Source organism: Drosophila persimilis, unplaced genomic scaffold (genome assembly GCF_003286085.1).
Source record: "Drosophila persimilis strain 14011-0111.01,24,50 unplaced genomic scaffold, DperRS2 tig00000000-arrow-pilon, whole genome shotgun sequence".
Taxonomy (NCBI): domain Eukaryota; kingdom Metazoa; phylum Arthropoda; class Insecta; order Diptera; family Drosophilidae; genus Drosophila; species Drosophila persimilis.
Genome location: NW_020825288.1, coordinates 22,882,272 through 22,898,218, shown reverse-complemented (window position 1 = coordinate 22,898,218; position 15,947 = coordinate 22,882,272). Strand labels below are relative to the sequence as shown.

At 41.5% G+C, this 15,947-nt stretch overlaps 1 protein-coding gene across 17 annotated transcripts in view; it reads right to left on the bottom strand.

Annotated features, from left to right (window-relative positions):
* LOC6591770 (TLD domain-containing protein 2) overlaps window positions 1-15,947 on the bottom strand; it is a 70,266-nt gene that overhangs the window by 33,692 nt on the left and 20,627 nt on the right. For 6 of the 17 annotated variants that reach the window (XM_026984746.1, XM_026984765.1, XM_026984752.1 and 3 more), the window contains exons 3-5: window positions 11,343-11,693; window positions 10,763-11,268; window positions 65-136 (exon numbers count right to left, since the gene is read on the bottom strand). The exons of 5 other annotated variants lie outside the window; for them this stretch is intronic. In XM_026984746.1, coding sequence (XP_026840547.1) covers window positions 65-136; window positions 10,763-11,268; window positions 11,343-11,603 — 839 coding nt within the window. In that variant the 5' untranslated portion in view covers window positions 11,604-11,693. Of the gene's footprint in view, window positions 1-64; window positions 137-2,029; window positions 2,080-10,762; window positions 11,269-11,342; window positions 11,694-15,947 lie in introns of those variants that run through there. 6 more of the 17 variants (XM_026984748.1, XM_026984751.1, XM_026984753.1 and 3 more) reach the window with 2 other exon arrangements.

The window sequence follows — 15,947 nt, the reverse complement described above, 5'->3', positions numbered from 1 at the left end:
TTGGTTTATGTGTATGTGTGTGTGTGTGTATGGGTTGTAGGTGTATTTGTTAGTTGCAACTTACCTGCGAACGGGTATCGCCAAATTGTCAACACTGCGTGACAAACTGGAAACATCTTGACTAGCCCTACGTGACCTGGCACATCAGGAGCCAATTAAATGTGAAAATTGTGCCAAAAAAAACCATACGGGAAAGAAATGAAAAGAAAACAGGGGGGAAGGGTGGAGAAAATCATAAAGTAAATTAAAAGATAATTACGAAATGGACAAAAATCTTTGTTTAACAAACGCCAATTTGTGGAATGCACACGTAGTCGAGGGACGGCAGTCGTGGAAACCCACTATCGGGGATCTATTTCTACATAAGATATACCCCTTGCAGTGCATATATTTATATGGAGGAGCGCTAATTGCTATGAAAATGTCACGTACCTTCAAAACCGGAAGGCAAATCAAACATATTTATATATATTCCTGACTTTTGTACTTATGGATAAATACTTTGTGCCTTAAAAGCTGTATATGAGGGAGCTCTTCTTTCTATTCAAAGATTTCCTTGCTAAATATGTATATTCCCATTTTAAGGAACAAGAATTACCATCTTTGGCAATCGTTTACCAATTTTGATACTTAAACTTTAACCAAGACATTTTATAGTCCCCCCTTTATATGAAATGAGTGGCAAAAAATCCCCTGAAGTGCACAAAAGATTGGCAGGGCATTAGATTGCATTTTTTTTTGAGCAGAACAGAACATTTGGGATACACGCCATGGAATCTAGAACCAACCATATGGCTGGCAGACACTTTATCTTAATTTGGGGGCTATTCAGGGGAGAGTCATATACGTATACGATATATCGTGCGCACGAGACTATCGCATAATCGTGCTCGTAAAAGAAGGTGTCGAAGAAATTTATGGAATGATTTATGAGAAAGGTTTTGAGCCTGTATATGGGTCAAGGGAATGGCGTGACCCATATGGAAGAATCCATTCCGGGAATGATTGGTTCAAAAGTGTGTGAAAAGGAGGATTTTAATGTCATACCATTTTATGCAATATATTAGATAATTGTTTGCTTATTTAATTCATTAATTTCTATCACAAAATAGATGCAAATTTGTGCATGTTTAATAGTGAAATTGAATCCATTTAATAATTAGCCTATCAGCTTTAGGAATCTGTTAAAAAATTGCTATTAATTATTATAATTGATGTTTTATGAGAATTAATTTATTATAAATGATAGATATCCATACTTTTTGATGTTAATTAATTACTATAGATGTATATCTGATGATTTTAATTCAATTAAATGATTATAATAGATGTGTGCCATTCTTTACACTCATTTTGCAATAATTTTCGTTCGCTTATGCTTTTCTTTGGGAGTTTTTGTTGGTTTTTGGATTGACATTGACCCAAAAAGAGCCCGGAACGGATGGTCAAAGCTCAATGAGCAATGAAAAGAGAGACGGACAATCAGAGAGACTTGCCGGTAGAGAGAGAGAGAGAGGGAGCAAGAGGTCGCGGTGGCCTACGTGCGTGCGATCATGCGTGGGGTATCTATCATATTTCAGGGTTTGTAAGAGATTGTGCTTCAGAGAAGTGGAAGCCAAGCTTCTGGTCTGTGAATGGAGGCTTTAGGGGAAGGAAAGTCGTGAATATTTCATTTAAATCAATCCAAATTGTGGTGGGAAAGTGTACTCCTCTGAATTCAGTCTAAAGATCAGCCCTTAAGCAGTGAAATAAACACCCCAATTTAACCCCATTCCTGAGCTAAAACCCAGGTTACTTTATCGCCTCCATAGGTCTTCGATATTCCCCGAAAGTCGGCTGACAAAAACGTTCGGCCTCTAATCGGTTGCTGTTCGAGTATATTTTTAACGATGCCCCTCCCATAAAGATACGGGCAAATGGCCAAATATTGGTGTTACCAAGACCATAAAACGCAGAACGATATGTGTGGCAATCCAGAAAAGGCTAAAGAATGTGGAAAATTAGTGGGTTCCTCCGGCAGTTGGCTTACCAATAATATTGCGAGGTAATTAAAACGTTTTGCATGTTGTAGTTGTGGAAAATGTTAATAAACAAATTGTTTTCTCATTACTTTCATTACCTAAAATTTCACTGGAAAGAGACACCTTTCGTTAGATCCATTCAACACTCAAAGATACACTCGTAACACTCAAATTAAATGCAATTTCTTGGATGGCAAATCCCTATGGTAGATAGCTCCAAGAGAAGGAAATTGATGCGTGTTTAGGGCGATCAATCATCCGCCTTGTCAGCCCCCTTCCCCAGCCCCGAGGATGGGTCGACAGATGAGGAATCGAAGTAAAACAAGCCAAAAGATAAACTCATTCGATTCCGACACTCTGTTGACTTTTAATGATTCAATTTGGCTGTCATTTGGCGGTAGTTTTCGTGTGGGAAATATTGATGACAAAATTAATTGGCTTGTCAGAGTAGGCCCCCACGGGTGGAGGCTCCCCACCCAGCACCAGCACCAGCACCAGCACCAGTAGCTGGGAAAATACAAACAAAACGAGCCTCAAAGTCACTTCTTATCAAAAGAGACAGACAGACAGACAGAGAGAGAGAGGGACAGAGAGAGACTGCAGCACTTGTCTCTCGTGGCATCACGTGCCTTCTTTTCTGACTTTTCTTAAAGATATTAATTCCGTCTTTGATTGCCCGACTTTTTGATAATAAAATTATTTAAATTCTGCCTCTTCTGTGCTGTGCTTTTTTCCAACCCCATAATTAGAATTTTTATGCCGCATTGTTATCTTTTGTTTGCGTGGCCTTTCGTTTACTCGAAAAAAAAGAGCAAAATAAAGCGAAAAAAAGTTAAAAAAAAGCGAAAAAATGTGGCCAGAATGTTGTTTGTATTTGTTCTCGCTCCTGCTACCGACTTAACGACAAAAGAAAAAGGTTAATTGGATTTTTGGACACTTTGGCTAGAGAGCGAAATGTGTGGAGGCCAACGGAGGAGTGGCTTAAGGAAGGGGGAAGAACACTAAAACTAAAGCCATAAGATGCTAGAAGATAGTTGGAAAAGCAAATCACACTTGGGAGTCGTTTTATCATCATTATATCTATGATATATATCCATCATATCTAGCTTCCATGATCCCTGATTGGAAGACCTTCATAGTAATCGTTTCCAACTGATGATATACTAAATATCATTCAAAAAAATATCCCTAATCACCCCTAGACGTCTTTTAAAGCACCTTTAATCTTTCGTTGCATCTTCTTTTGGCTTTGTTTTCCCATTGATTCACACACAATTTATTCATCAAACCCCCTGGGGGGCAAGGTCATTCGTTATTCAATCTGGACTTGAAATTAATCCTACCCCAAAAGCCAACCAGCGAGAAAAATCAACAAAATGAGGCACAAATTTGGGTTAAGGTTAGAGAAAGAAAAAAGAGACTAAGAAAGGCAGCCCCCAGCCATCCACCTGCTCGGGGGCTATCATTACCGTTATCTTTATATATCTTTGGTAAATATTTAAATTCTCTCCAACAACTCTCTTAGTCACGACAATTGTTGCACATTTATGTTACATTAGAAGAATCTTTGGGAACCTTTCGGAATCGACATTTTGTAATGCCTCTTCTCGTCGTGAGATTCCCAATGAACATATCAGCGGCCTGCCACAACTCGTTTGATCGAATTATATACCATTTGTATCCGATGTATTTACATAAAATCTAGTTTGAGTTTGAGATCTCTGTTTGCCCTGGCATTTAGCAGATGGACTCTAACATGGTGCTTGGGGGATCGCTCTGAGAAATTAACAGCTTGTTTCGGGTCTTAGAAGATCTTCTCGACAGACGAGCCCCTTTGATGGTTTCCTCGATAGAACAAAAGATTTTCAAAGCGTTTTATATTGTATTTATTTTTTCCTCTGGCCTTCACGTTTGTAAATTCCACCAGAAAAGGAAAAAGAATAAAAACAACATTTGCGTATTTTGGAAACCAGTTCTTTTTTTTTTTGCCGAAAATTCAAAATATTTACACAAACTGAAACGGACAGCAGGGCGACAGGGTGGCAGCGAGTGTTATCTTTCATTTAAATTGAAACTTGCTTTACGTAAAATTAAGATAAGAACCTGCCCGCCTTATCGGGCAGTGGAAAACACCCGAACACAGAGCAGCGACAGCGAAAAAACTAATTGAAATCAATGCAAATTTGAAATTTCATTAGGAAAACGAATTATATTGAAGATATATGGCAGGTATGTTCGATTTGTAGTAGAAAAAAAGCAGTTCTTTAAAACAGAATTTACAGAAGTTAAATATAGGAACGTTTCCCATAAGGAATTGTAGAGTTTCCAAGTGAATACTACTCGTATTTCAGTCAATAGTTTTCATTTCCGAAAGAGACATATGGAAATTTCAATACAATTTCTCTTAAGAGTTGTTTGGAAACATTTGGGACTATATTTTCAGTATTATGTTTCCTTTCCAAGCCCCGAATATCACACTTTCTTCCACTCTTTTTTCACCCATCCAAGAAATTGCCATTTAAATGGCTTTAAAGACTTCATTTAACACTGAAACATTATAAATATATTATTTAATAAGCTCTAAGTGGCTCCTGCCACATTTTGTAATAAATATTTAAGCAATTTGTATTTGTATTTGGCGATAAATTTCGAATTATAATTAACACAGACACACACACACACACAGAGGAGGAGCGTTTTTGTGGAATGGAATCCAGTTTTCAAAACACTTTCGATTTGCATAAAATTGTAATTTTTCGATCGACGGGTACGGAGAGTACGGGAAACCGGGAGAGGCACGGATCACAGAACGGAGAACAGATCAAATGTCTCGCTACGCGACAGTTCCATTTCCAACTGACAAAAATGATCCCATGGGCTCCATAGAGCGGACGTTCTCTGGGGGTCTGCTCTGGGGTTCTGTCATTTGCTAATGGCATATGGGGGCATGGGACATGTGGGGGATGTTATCATATTGGATACGGTTGTGGTTGTGTGTGTGTGTGTGCTCTGGCCTCTTCTGCTTATAAAGAGAGTGACATTAATATATATATATATACATATATTGTATGTATTTATCAAATCAGCCAAGCGCAATAAAATGCCATCGTGGACTTTGTGCACACACGCACGTAATCATTCGGACTCGGAGTCGGAGGCTCCAGCGATCCACACAGATCTTCACTCTATTTATGTACAATTCCATTTCCATTTCCATTTGGAACCCAAGCTCTGATGACATTGTGGAACCTGATCTGTTCACTCTCTTTCGAAAGACTCCCTTAAGATCTGGATTTGGGTTAGCTCTTCCCTTTCTTAAGTCTTATCTGCTGCGACATTTTAATTTATGCATCTTTAGATATTCCTTTAAATATTTACAGGGATTCTGGAGTGGAAGAACAGTAGCTAAATGTTCTGCAAAGACAAATAAAAGATGCAAATATATATGGGAGTGGAGGCAGAAATTCCTGGACCCGATATATATCTTGCTAAAGATGAAGTTTCTTCCCTTCCGATTAAGCAGTTTTCTGCAGGGAATCGGAACAAAATAAAATATATCTTCCTATAGCTAGTTTATAGTTGTGGAACCCCTTTAGACGACCATCAAATGGAACTCCTATAAATTATATTCTTGGCACAAATATCTCTTTCCTCAAGAACTATTTAAAGAATTCCTTTCAAATGTCATAATCCCTCCTTTCGATTGTTAACTTTTCATTCTAATCGTATCATCTGTTTAGTTCTCATTTCATTTGAATTTCATTTCCTTCCTGGATTTGTCATTTCGATTGTAAACTTTCCTTTTTGATCACCATAATAATCTCATCTAAAGCTTGTAAATATATTTGCATAAATACATATTTAGCCACCGACTAACTAATCGATGCTTTGGCGATCAATCATCCAATCAGGGAACCAGCCAGCTGTCTGTACGATTACATTCCATTATAAATGTATTAACTTGTTGCGAATATTAATGGATCTGCCGCCAAGTTGAGGAATTTGTCAAGCCCTCGCGGTTAGGGTAATCAATTTCTCTATATAATACATTTCTCTACAATATATTCATAATAAAACACACCACACGCACACACCGATCCGATGAATGGATTACATCAACCGATAAACTGGTTCCCCATTCCCATTAGAGAATTGAGCCGCAGAAAAACAAACACATTGTATTTTATATATAAATTGTAAACAAATAGTTGAAGGAAACCAGTCGAAACGTTGATACCCAGCGTAGCTCCTAACTTTAAAGGTGTTCGGAAGCCAGGTGTTCAAAGAGCCAACCGACAAGTATCTGTCTATAATCCGTATATACCATCGAAAAGTATTCTCGCAATCTACTGGACATTTTAATACACCCCCGTACTCTTTGGGTAATGGGTATAAATATGTACCCCTTTGAGTACGCCTGTGTGTGGCTCTAAAAAGTGAATTACGGCTCAATTGGCTGTTCGATTCGAATGGCCCATAAAGAGAGATAGATGCTGATACGAACACGAACCTCTACTCGTATGCCATGGGCTTCCAGCTACAGCTCTTTGGCCACCCCAGCCCATAAATCGTGCGATTATAAACCATTGGCGTCGTATAATAAAGAATACTTTCCAGCCATAATATTTGCCAAGTGCCTGTCGCAAATTTAGTGTTCGAAAAAGAGAGCCAGAGAGAGAGAGAGAGCTCTAACCGGCGACAGGTGTAGTACTCAAAAGTCTTGAAGTCTTGAAGGGTTCCCCATATGATAGGCTTCAGTGCGTTTTCTAGTACAAATTTCCGATAAGTACAAGTGTTTTCAGAATTTGCTTGATATTAAGACACTTTCAAGTGTGAATTTTGACATTGGTCGAATTCCAGTGAGGATTGTACATACATATCTATAAGAAATGAGTCATGTTAACTCTTTTTTGGACTCTCAAGTGTCTGGGGTACCAAGTAATAGGGGCATGGCGCCTACTGGGGGCTGTGATTCACAAGAATCTAGATATAAAGATTAGGAAATGTGATTTTTACAACAGAATGAGTCAGAAATAATCAGATATGTTGTAGTTAGAGTACGGGTCTGTATTAGTTGCGCCATCTGTTCCCTATAATCAATGCAATCCACTCGTTTATTGTTCTGAATATCTTGTATCTTTCATGCTAATCTCTCCCTTGATTGCTGCATTGATTTCCTAATATTCTCAAGTATAATTTCTCTGTTCTGATATTTGATTTCCCTTGAACCTGTCAATATAATCTTTTCAATGGTTTCTTGTTATCAAATGGAATAAGTGTGCAAGTGTTTTGTATTTCATAATGTTGTTTCCACTGAGGAGACACTTGAACCGAAAGAAAAGTACTAGGAAAAACCCTTGCGAATTCCATCTTTGGAATCAATCTTTGTGCATTGGGGAACAGTCCAAGAAAAACAGCGAAACGTCACGCACACGTCATGCATGTGGGCCACTTTCGATTGTGGGAGCGATGGCACGTGCTTCTATAAATGATATAGAGGTCTTCAATAAAGTGTAATATCGACATTGAATTTTACTTGGAGACAAGCAAAGTTTCAGTTCCCAAAAGATACATTGATCTCGAAAGATCTTTCTATCTAATTCTGGGACTATTTCCCAAAAGGTAATGTATCTTTTAACATCCCGCCTGGATGTGTGGCCTCCAGACTCTCCTAAGTACTTATGCACTTACTTTTCATTGCAGTGCCAGAAAGAGTTCTACCCAAGTACTCTCCACGGTCTAGACCTTCTAGACAGTATCTATCAGAGCCCAGAGTACTCTGACTTCTCAGACGGTTTATGATATTTGCATACGCACCACACACATTGCATATAAGCTGCTTAAACATTTACTCAAATTGTTTTGGTATTTAAGCAACTACGGAGCACTGCAAGCCCAGGCCCCTGCGCTGCCTCTGAGCATCTTTCATTAGGAAAACCAACAGACAGATAGACTGACAGACAGACAGATAGAACCGGCCGGCGCATGGGAGAAACAGAAGCCACGGCTACTCGTAAATTGGTATCCCCAAAAGCCATCTGCGGGGGAGACGACACGTCGCCAAACTGTGCAAACACTCACGTGAGATCCACAGACGAGGCTCTCTATTTGTTTGGGGGCCACAAAAGCTTAATTAACAGTTTCAAGTGTGTCTGTGCGAGCTTTTGGGTTTTTTTTGCTTGTTGTATTTGTGCTGGAGATTTATCCCCGAGCCATAAATGATCCAAAAAGAACCACAAGACCATTGTGTGTTTATTTTTTTTGTATTTTATTGCGGGTATTGTTCCATCGAATCGAATGATTTGGGTATTATTTTGCCGCGTTTCAGAGCTCAAGTCAATGAAGATTAAAGTGCTTCCAAGTTTAAACCAATAGATCTTTGGAGGACCTTGAAATGGGCACTAAGCCACACTGGGAAAGGGTGAAGGAGCGTGAGCAAATCTTCATGTCTGGTATCGCTAATATCGGGTTTTATGGAGGCTTTTAGTGGGTCTACTGATACGAAAATATGAATTGTAATCCCAACGTTTCCACGATTTGTGCGATTCTTCCGACCATCCACTGGTCACTCCCATATCGCGTGCGATAAAAACGTGATGGCTTTCCAGTTAAAGTTACCTCAGACTGCGAGTGTGCCAATCAGTAGAGTACGTACTACTTGGAGACCTGCTGTTTGGGGGCACACTTGGGGGCATCGGCAAATAGTATCGTCAATTAGTGTTATTGTCGTTGCCGTTGCCGTTGCCGTTGGACAATTCCCCCGATATTTGTGTGTACAACGGTCCATTAATTCGTTGCCACAACTTTAATTGACATTGAAAATTGTACAAATTGTAAAGTGCGGCCTGCGACAATAGTCCAAAGATCTCTTACATAAAAAGGGGAATGAAACCTGATCGAGATATATGTCTATGATAATCTTTATCAATGAACTATCATCAATAACTAATTTGCATGCGGGCTCTCGGAATGTCTTTCCTTTCTGTTTGTTTTAATTAAAAAAATGCAAAAAATGGACCAAAGTTCAAGAAACAATTTCCCTTGGCCTTTGGGGAAAAGCTCGCTTTCAATTAGAACCAATCTTTTGATAGAATATTTTTCACTCATTTTATGCCCACCCACTCTTTGAGAAGGAGAGAGAGAGAGGGGAGCAGAGAATTTCCCCATTGTTTCTCGTTTTTAATTAAACAAGAAAACAGATGCAAAAACAGAAAACAAAACAATCAGCAAATAAACAAGAAAATAATTAAAAATGCAAAACAATATACGATATAATCGAGAAATTGAAATCAAAAATCGAGACTTGAGCAAAGTGTGACATGAAAATACGATACGTACGATTATTCCCAAAAAAGAGGAGAAATTATGGTAATTAAAAGCAAGATAAAAGGTTGGTTGTATTCGTTTTTTAAGGAAGCACAAATCAGGGGTGCAAAAAAACAAACAAATAATTCAAAAGTAAAACAAAGAAAACATCATACAGGATGCGGATCACATCGGAGATGAGAGAGGGAGACAGTATAATATTATATTAAATTATATTGTGTGATTTTTAAAAGCCTTTTGGGGCCCTGGGGGCTAGGATTTTGTGTGTAATTATTATTATAATAATATCTACTCGTATAATGGGGCTTATTTCGTGCGATAGACAGTCCGCTAATGGCCCGAGAGGCGTACCCCCGAAGGCTAAAAAGAGATCGAACCGCAGCGTCGGGGGCGTCGTCTGAGCCAATAACTTGGCAACGGGGGATACGTCGAGGTCGAGGTCGGGGTCACCAAACGTAACGTACCACGATACACGGCTGGAGGTCAATCAACGGCAGAAGAGAGGAATAAGCACTGGGAATGCTGTGAATCATGTATTTAAGCTATCTTTTGTATTTGTCTTTTCTAATCCCATCTGTATGGCTCTCTTTCTCTCTCCCAGCGTGGCTTTGCAATGTACACCTTCGTGGAAAACACTTTTCCCTTAGTAGATATGAAACACTTTGTTTTAAAAGCTTTTCTTTGATAAAGGCAAAGCTGTTTAAATTTTGTATTCAAATGTTAAAATGTTTTCCTGTCTTCTGAGTTTTTCTATATAAAGCATTCAGAGTGGAACCCAGAAAAAAACTTATTTCCAAAACAGATTTTGAAGAATCTTAAAAGAAAGGTAGAATACATCCATTTGTGTCTCCCACGAGTTCCATGACGATTCCTCAGATATTCCTCATAGAAAGTATCTTGCAGGTAAAGAGGATTTTTCTAAAGATATTTCCAACCTATTCCTAATAAACATTGTTTATTCGAGCCCCCTGAAAAGTCGAGCAGATGATTGTCACGCGTCATGCAGCAGCGCTCCTCAGTCGATAACAAGCTTCGGCTTTGGTATCGCTTTGGACACCCCACCGCCCATGTCCTAAAATGATGAATGGAAAACCTTTGTGCGAAATAAACCAGAAATAAATCTCACAGCAGGAAATGGCCGCATTCTCCGGTGATCGGATCCATTTGTATCTTTCGGGTGTGATTACCTTTCGAATGAGTGTTTAGGGTGGGGTGTGTGTTCATGCCAGTAAATTAATCACAGGTTTCGACATTTGTTAGTTAAACATTCGCATGCCCAAGGGACATCGGCAGGGGCAGGGGCAGGGACTATCCCCAGTCGGATGCAGCGTTTTATGGTTTAGTCACGTGGCAAGGCAAGGCGTTTGTTAAACACGAGGTAGAGATGAGGCTCTCTCGGAGAGTCTCGGACGAACCTGTTTTTGAAATTATCTGGCACAAATATATTCCACCAGGAGTGGCGCTTCTCGCGCGGAAAGTACTCCCCGTGCTCGCGGGGATCGATGATGTCATCGTCCTCGTTCTCGTTCTCGTCCTCGTCATCGGCCTGCCGGCCAGCACTGACGTCGTTCGTGAGGTCGCTGTGGGACTCGCTGTAGGTCATGCCCGCCGTGGAGTCGAGGCTCCGCTGATTGATGTACTCCATCTTCTTGCGCCGATGGCGGTCGAGCTTCGTCTGCAGGGAGCTGCGCCGACGGCGCTGCGGCGCCGCCTCATAGGAGGAGTTCAGGCCCTGCAGCACGGGACGTGGCGTCTGGCTGCCATCCTCGAAGTATGTCTGTTTGCCGGGCTCGTTCGGGGAGCTGGCGCGTATGTTCTCCTCCGAGCTGTAGATCGGGATCTCGGGACTGTTGGTGGGCGTGCCACTGCCGTCGCTCTTCTCGCTGCGCACAGCCGATTCATACGAGTCTTTGGTGGAGTTCTGCAGAGGAGAAGAGAAGAAAACAGAGACTGTGGGTGCTGAAGATCACAGATCGTAGAGCTAGGGATTCTCACCTTGCTGCTGTCGCGACGTAGAAAGGAGACCGCTATGGAGCTGCGTCTCTTTTGGCTTTTGTCCGACTTGAGGCCCGAGAAGAGGCCCAGGGCCAGGGAGCTGCGTCGCGGCGGCTTCTGGGGCGGCAGTGGGGCTGTGATGTTGAGGCTGCTCTCATCGGCGGCATCGCCTTCGTGCTCGTCGATGTTCACCAGCGATGGTATCGAGGCGCTGGCCCAGTCTTTGCGCAGGCGATACTTTCCGTTATCGATGATGCTCATGTTGGGGCTATCGGATATCGGGCGGGTATCGTCTATCGAATCTGGTTGCACTCGCTTAATGGGGTGGGAGGGAGGTTTTACCGTTATGCGCTGCAAGTATTGTTTATGTTTCGATTAATTATCGATAATTATCGATATCTCTCTGCTAATTGCTGCGCTAATTGCTGCGCTCCAATTGTTGCACCTCTCTCTCTCGCTCCCTCTCTCGCTCTCTCTCTCTCTGTCTTTGTTTCTGTGGTTGCAAAACTTTTACTTTCAATGAACTCCATTGAACCGAACATTAGCGTGGTAATTAGCAGGCCGTTGTCGGTCGACTGGAACGACTGGAACGACTGCAACGACTGTAACGACTGTCGTTGCTGTTGTTGTCATTGTCGGGGCGTTGACAACAAAAGCCAGCCCCCGCTCAGCCATGTCTCCCTTGGAATATCTACTCATAAGTGCAACGATGGCGCACAAGTGTCTATCCATCAAATGGGGCTTGCCTCGGGGATCAGAGGTGGAGGGAGTCGGGCAGAAGGGGGTCACAAGAGGGACGGGGGGGCCACAGAAGGGGTAAACAGAGGCGGAGGGAATCAGAGCTTGGGTTCATTATGGGATTGTCATAGATAAAGTCACATCTTCAAACTTCGATCCATAGATACCTCTACTGATATCAAGAGGCTCTAAGAATCAAGTGATTTCAACTTGAAACAAGCGATCTTTTGGTTCAGCTTCGGAGGGAAATGATCTAGGAGATCTTAGAATAGTTAAAGGCTACCTTTCAATATATAAAAGGTGCCTATATCAACCAACAAATGATCTCAAAAAGTATAGGTAGACGATATAGAGCGGAATATCAAAGATCATTATGAAAGAATAACAATTTAGTGCTCAAAACTGGAAGAAATATATCCCCTCTTTTTGGGAACACTGGAATACAGGGTACCAAGAGTAGCATCCCTAAATGAGCTTCAGATGATCTGCAGAAGAAAAAGTTTCCTATGAAGAACGTAAACTTCAGTGGAAACGAAATTAAGGTGGGATTCTGAGAGGAACTCGCCAAAACTAACCAAAAAGTAATGCAAAACACTTCCAAAACCTATACAAAAGGCTTTTTAGCCAATCCAGCAGATTTGTACCTGTCCATCATTCCAAAAGAACCTTGAAAAAGCATTTCTTGATGACCTAGGAAATAATTTACATCAAAATTATAGCAATTTATAAACACTTCCAAAATATAATCAAAATTAAGAGGCTAAAAGACCATTCGGGACTTGGTTTCTAGGCGTTCTATAACTGAATTAAGTGCCTATGTGGTCCATTAACCTCATTAGAATAGAAATCTAGGTAAAGTCTTAAAAGGAACTATTAAAACCTGTAAAGAACTCTTCCAAAAGGTTTACGAGTTCCCTGGGTCGTAGAGCTTCAAAAAACTAGACTCATTGTAGCCCACAGCCCTCTCACTTTTATCCCCCAACTAAATGTTACACAATATTACGCTTAAAATAATCGTATATTAGCCACTCCATTAGCCGGGGAGCAGAGGAATGCCACAGCCACAGCCCCGGCAAAAAAGTTAAAAACTTAATAATGCAAATTAAATGAAAAACTTCATGACATCATAGTCGTACTGGCACTCACATGAGTCGTCGCTTTTTGCGGGGTCTATAACAATAGGGAGATACAGAGATACAAAACCCAACCTACGACAACAATCGGCGTGAGGCGCGGCAACAGAGGGGCAGCGCAGGGCAGGGCAGGGCAGGGCGCTGGAGCCATGGCTTATTACAGAAACCAGCACGAAAGATTCAATGAACAACAAATGCTACGGGGATGATGATTATACGATGGCGATGACGATGACTGAGAATCGCGAACTTGGCTGCGAAACCGAAAGTGTTTCCCGCCCTAGAACTTGGCTTACACGAAAAGCGGCGAACAATGGATACGAAAGCGACAAGTGATTTAAGGGGCGTCTCTCTACACACACACACACACACAAACACAGAGAGATAGCAAGATACAGATACATCGCTAAACAGTTGTCAGATGCCACAATTTAACGCCAGATCAAACGCCACCTCACGGCACGGCACGCCACAGTCGTGTGTATAAATTTTCAATTCCCACGTTTTGCTCGGGAGATCTTTTGATTGAGATTCCGGCCAATTATGGTACCCTTGAAGACGGAGGGTATAAGAGGCTTTGCCAAGAGGTTTGTCGGGCAGCTTAAAAGTATCTAGATACTTGACTGGCACTTGTCTTGTGGTGTTTGAGATATCTTACTTCTGTAGAGACACGAAACGATCTATCGTTAAGGGTACCTAAAGGGTCCAGCATTTTCCTGAACTTCTGCCAGGTCCCCCGTTTACCAGAGATCTTAGTGAGCGCATCTAAATTGTAGTTAATCTCGCTAGGGATTCGAGGTAGGAGAAAGGCGGCTAATTGTCGGCTTAGGTCATTAGACCCCACACGACAACCGACGTGACGTCTCTCGTCTCTCGCTGCGAACCGAGTGCCAAGTTTTGTGTGGGACTTGTTTGTGGGGCTTGTCCATGGCTCAAGTATTGCCCGTAGCTCCGATGATTAGATCCGATCCCCACTTAAGAGCACATAAGTGGGCGGTCTTACAAGCGCATGTCCCTGGTATTATCTTTGGAGAAGCGACAAAACACTCGAAAAAGGCACTTCCAGGGAGGGGCCCTGGATCGGCATCCATCCATCCATCCAACCATATAGGAAGCCAGCAATTTGAGCATATGCTACGACGGTATTCCAACAAAAAAGGTAACCTTGAATGTTGAAAAAAGCTAACGACCACAACCGGTCGTGCTCCGGTCGTGCTGTGGTCGCTCCAAGGTGTTTACACTGTAAGCCGGAACGGAACGGAACGATGGAGTGCAGTAGAAATGATCAAAGTTCACGCTTCACGCAGTCCAGACGGTCTGGGGGGTAGCTCTTAGCCGTCTTAGCCGTCTTATTTATAAGCCATTCACAGAGTCCGCATATTTATGGGGTCGTCGGTCGATCAATTGTGCAACGTCCAGCCGCATAAATGAATAAAAGTCTCGATTTCGGGGCGGCCTCCTTACTGTGTCAATGTCATGGCATTTCAAGCGAATAAAAACAAACATTCGACTCTTTGGCCCACTATTTCTGTGCGTTCCGGAGGTTATTCATCTTTCTCTTTTGTGCTTCGATCTGATTCCATTTCCCATGGAAAATGTATGGAAAATGGAAAATTTTCCAATGCAAAACTTCACAAGAATGGAAAACTACAGCACGTGATAAGCCATAGTGGGGCTGATAAGGACGCAATCGCAGTGCCAGTCCGCACGAGAGCTGTCGTTCGATGTTTCTTCCAGGGAGTGGAGGAGAAGGAGGCGGAGAAGGAGGAGGAGGGCATTTCTGTGTGGCATATAAATACATCTTTGAAGGGGGTACTCGTATCTGTTGCCTCGAAATGGCAACCGAAGCTAATGAGACCTCAAATGCCTCGACGTGAAGATACCCTAGGGCTTCCCTTTACTGGGAATGAATATGTAGATGAATAGAAGGATGGATACCAGAAAGAATTGGTATCTGAAATGAGCTAAGCCCTCATAAAAAGGGAGTATTTTAGTCGAATTTCTAGCAAATATTGGTTTCTTTCCCATGACTTTTGCGGGTTTAGTAAATATTCAACTATTCTGAACTTTTCTAGATAGTTTTACAATAGATTCATACTTAGATCTTCCAAATATAAGTGCCATATCTACAGATCTATAGATACTTTATAGAATTTTCTCCATTTTCGGAGACGGAAGATGGTTTTATCTTAAAGAAAATCCAAAATTTTATCCAAAAAATAATAGAAAGCCCTACAATACAATAAACTTGCTGAAAGATACTCGAAAATTTGCACCAAAAGACATTTAGAGTACTTTAATTTCGCTTTGCTTTGGCTTAGCTTCTGTATCTCCATTCTTCCCCATGTTCTATTCTATGGAAATCCACAAATAATGGGCCTCAAAGCATCATTATTATGATCCACTGGAGGGACTGGAGTCACAGAATCTCTGCCTTGTACAATTTGCATTTTATTGCAAGGTCCATTGAAAAAAATCACTGATAAACTTGTGGACTGTTTGGACGGGGGAACGATGGTCATCGTTCATTAAATGGGAAAAATTTTCCACATTCCGATTAAAAGTAAGCAAAAGGAAGGGCAGCGCAGAAAGGCAGAAAGGAAGCAGAACAATCAATGGAGGGAACAATCATGATGATTGCAGCGGAATTCTACATGTTGTGCGGCCTTCAAGCGAGCGACAGTTAAGCTGTCGATGGATTTTTGATTTATGGCCCACGTGAAGTAGTTAATCT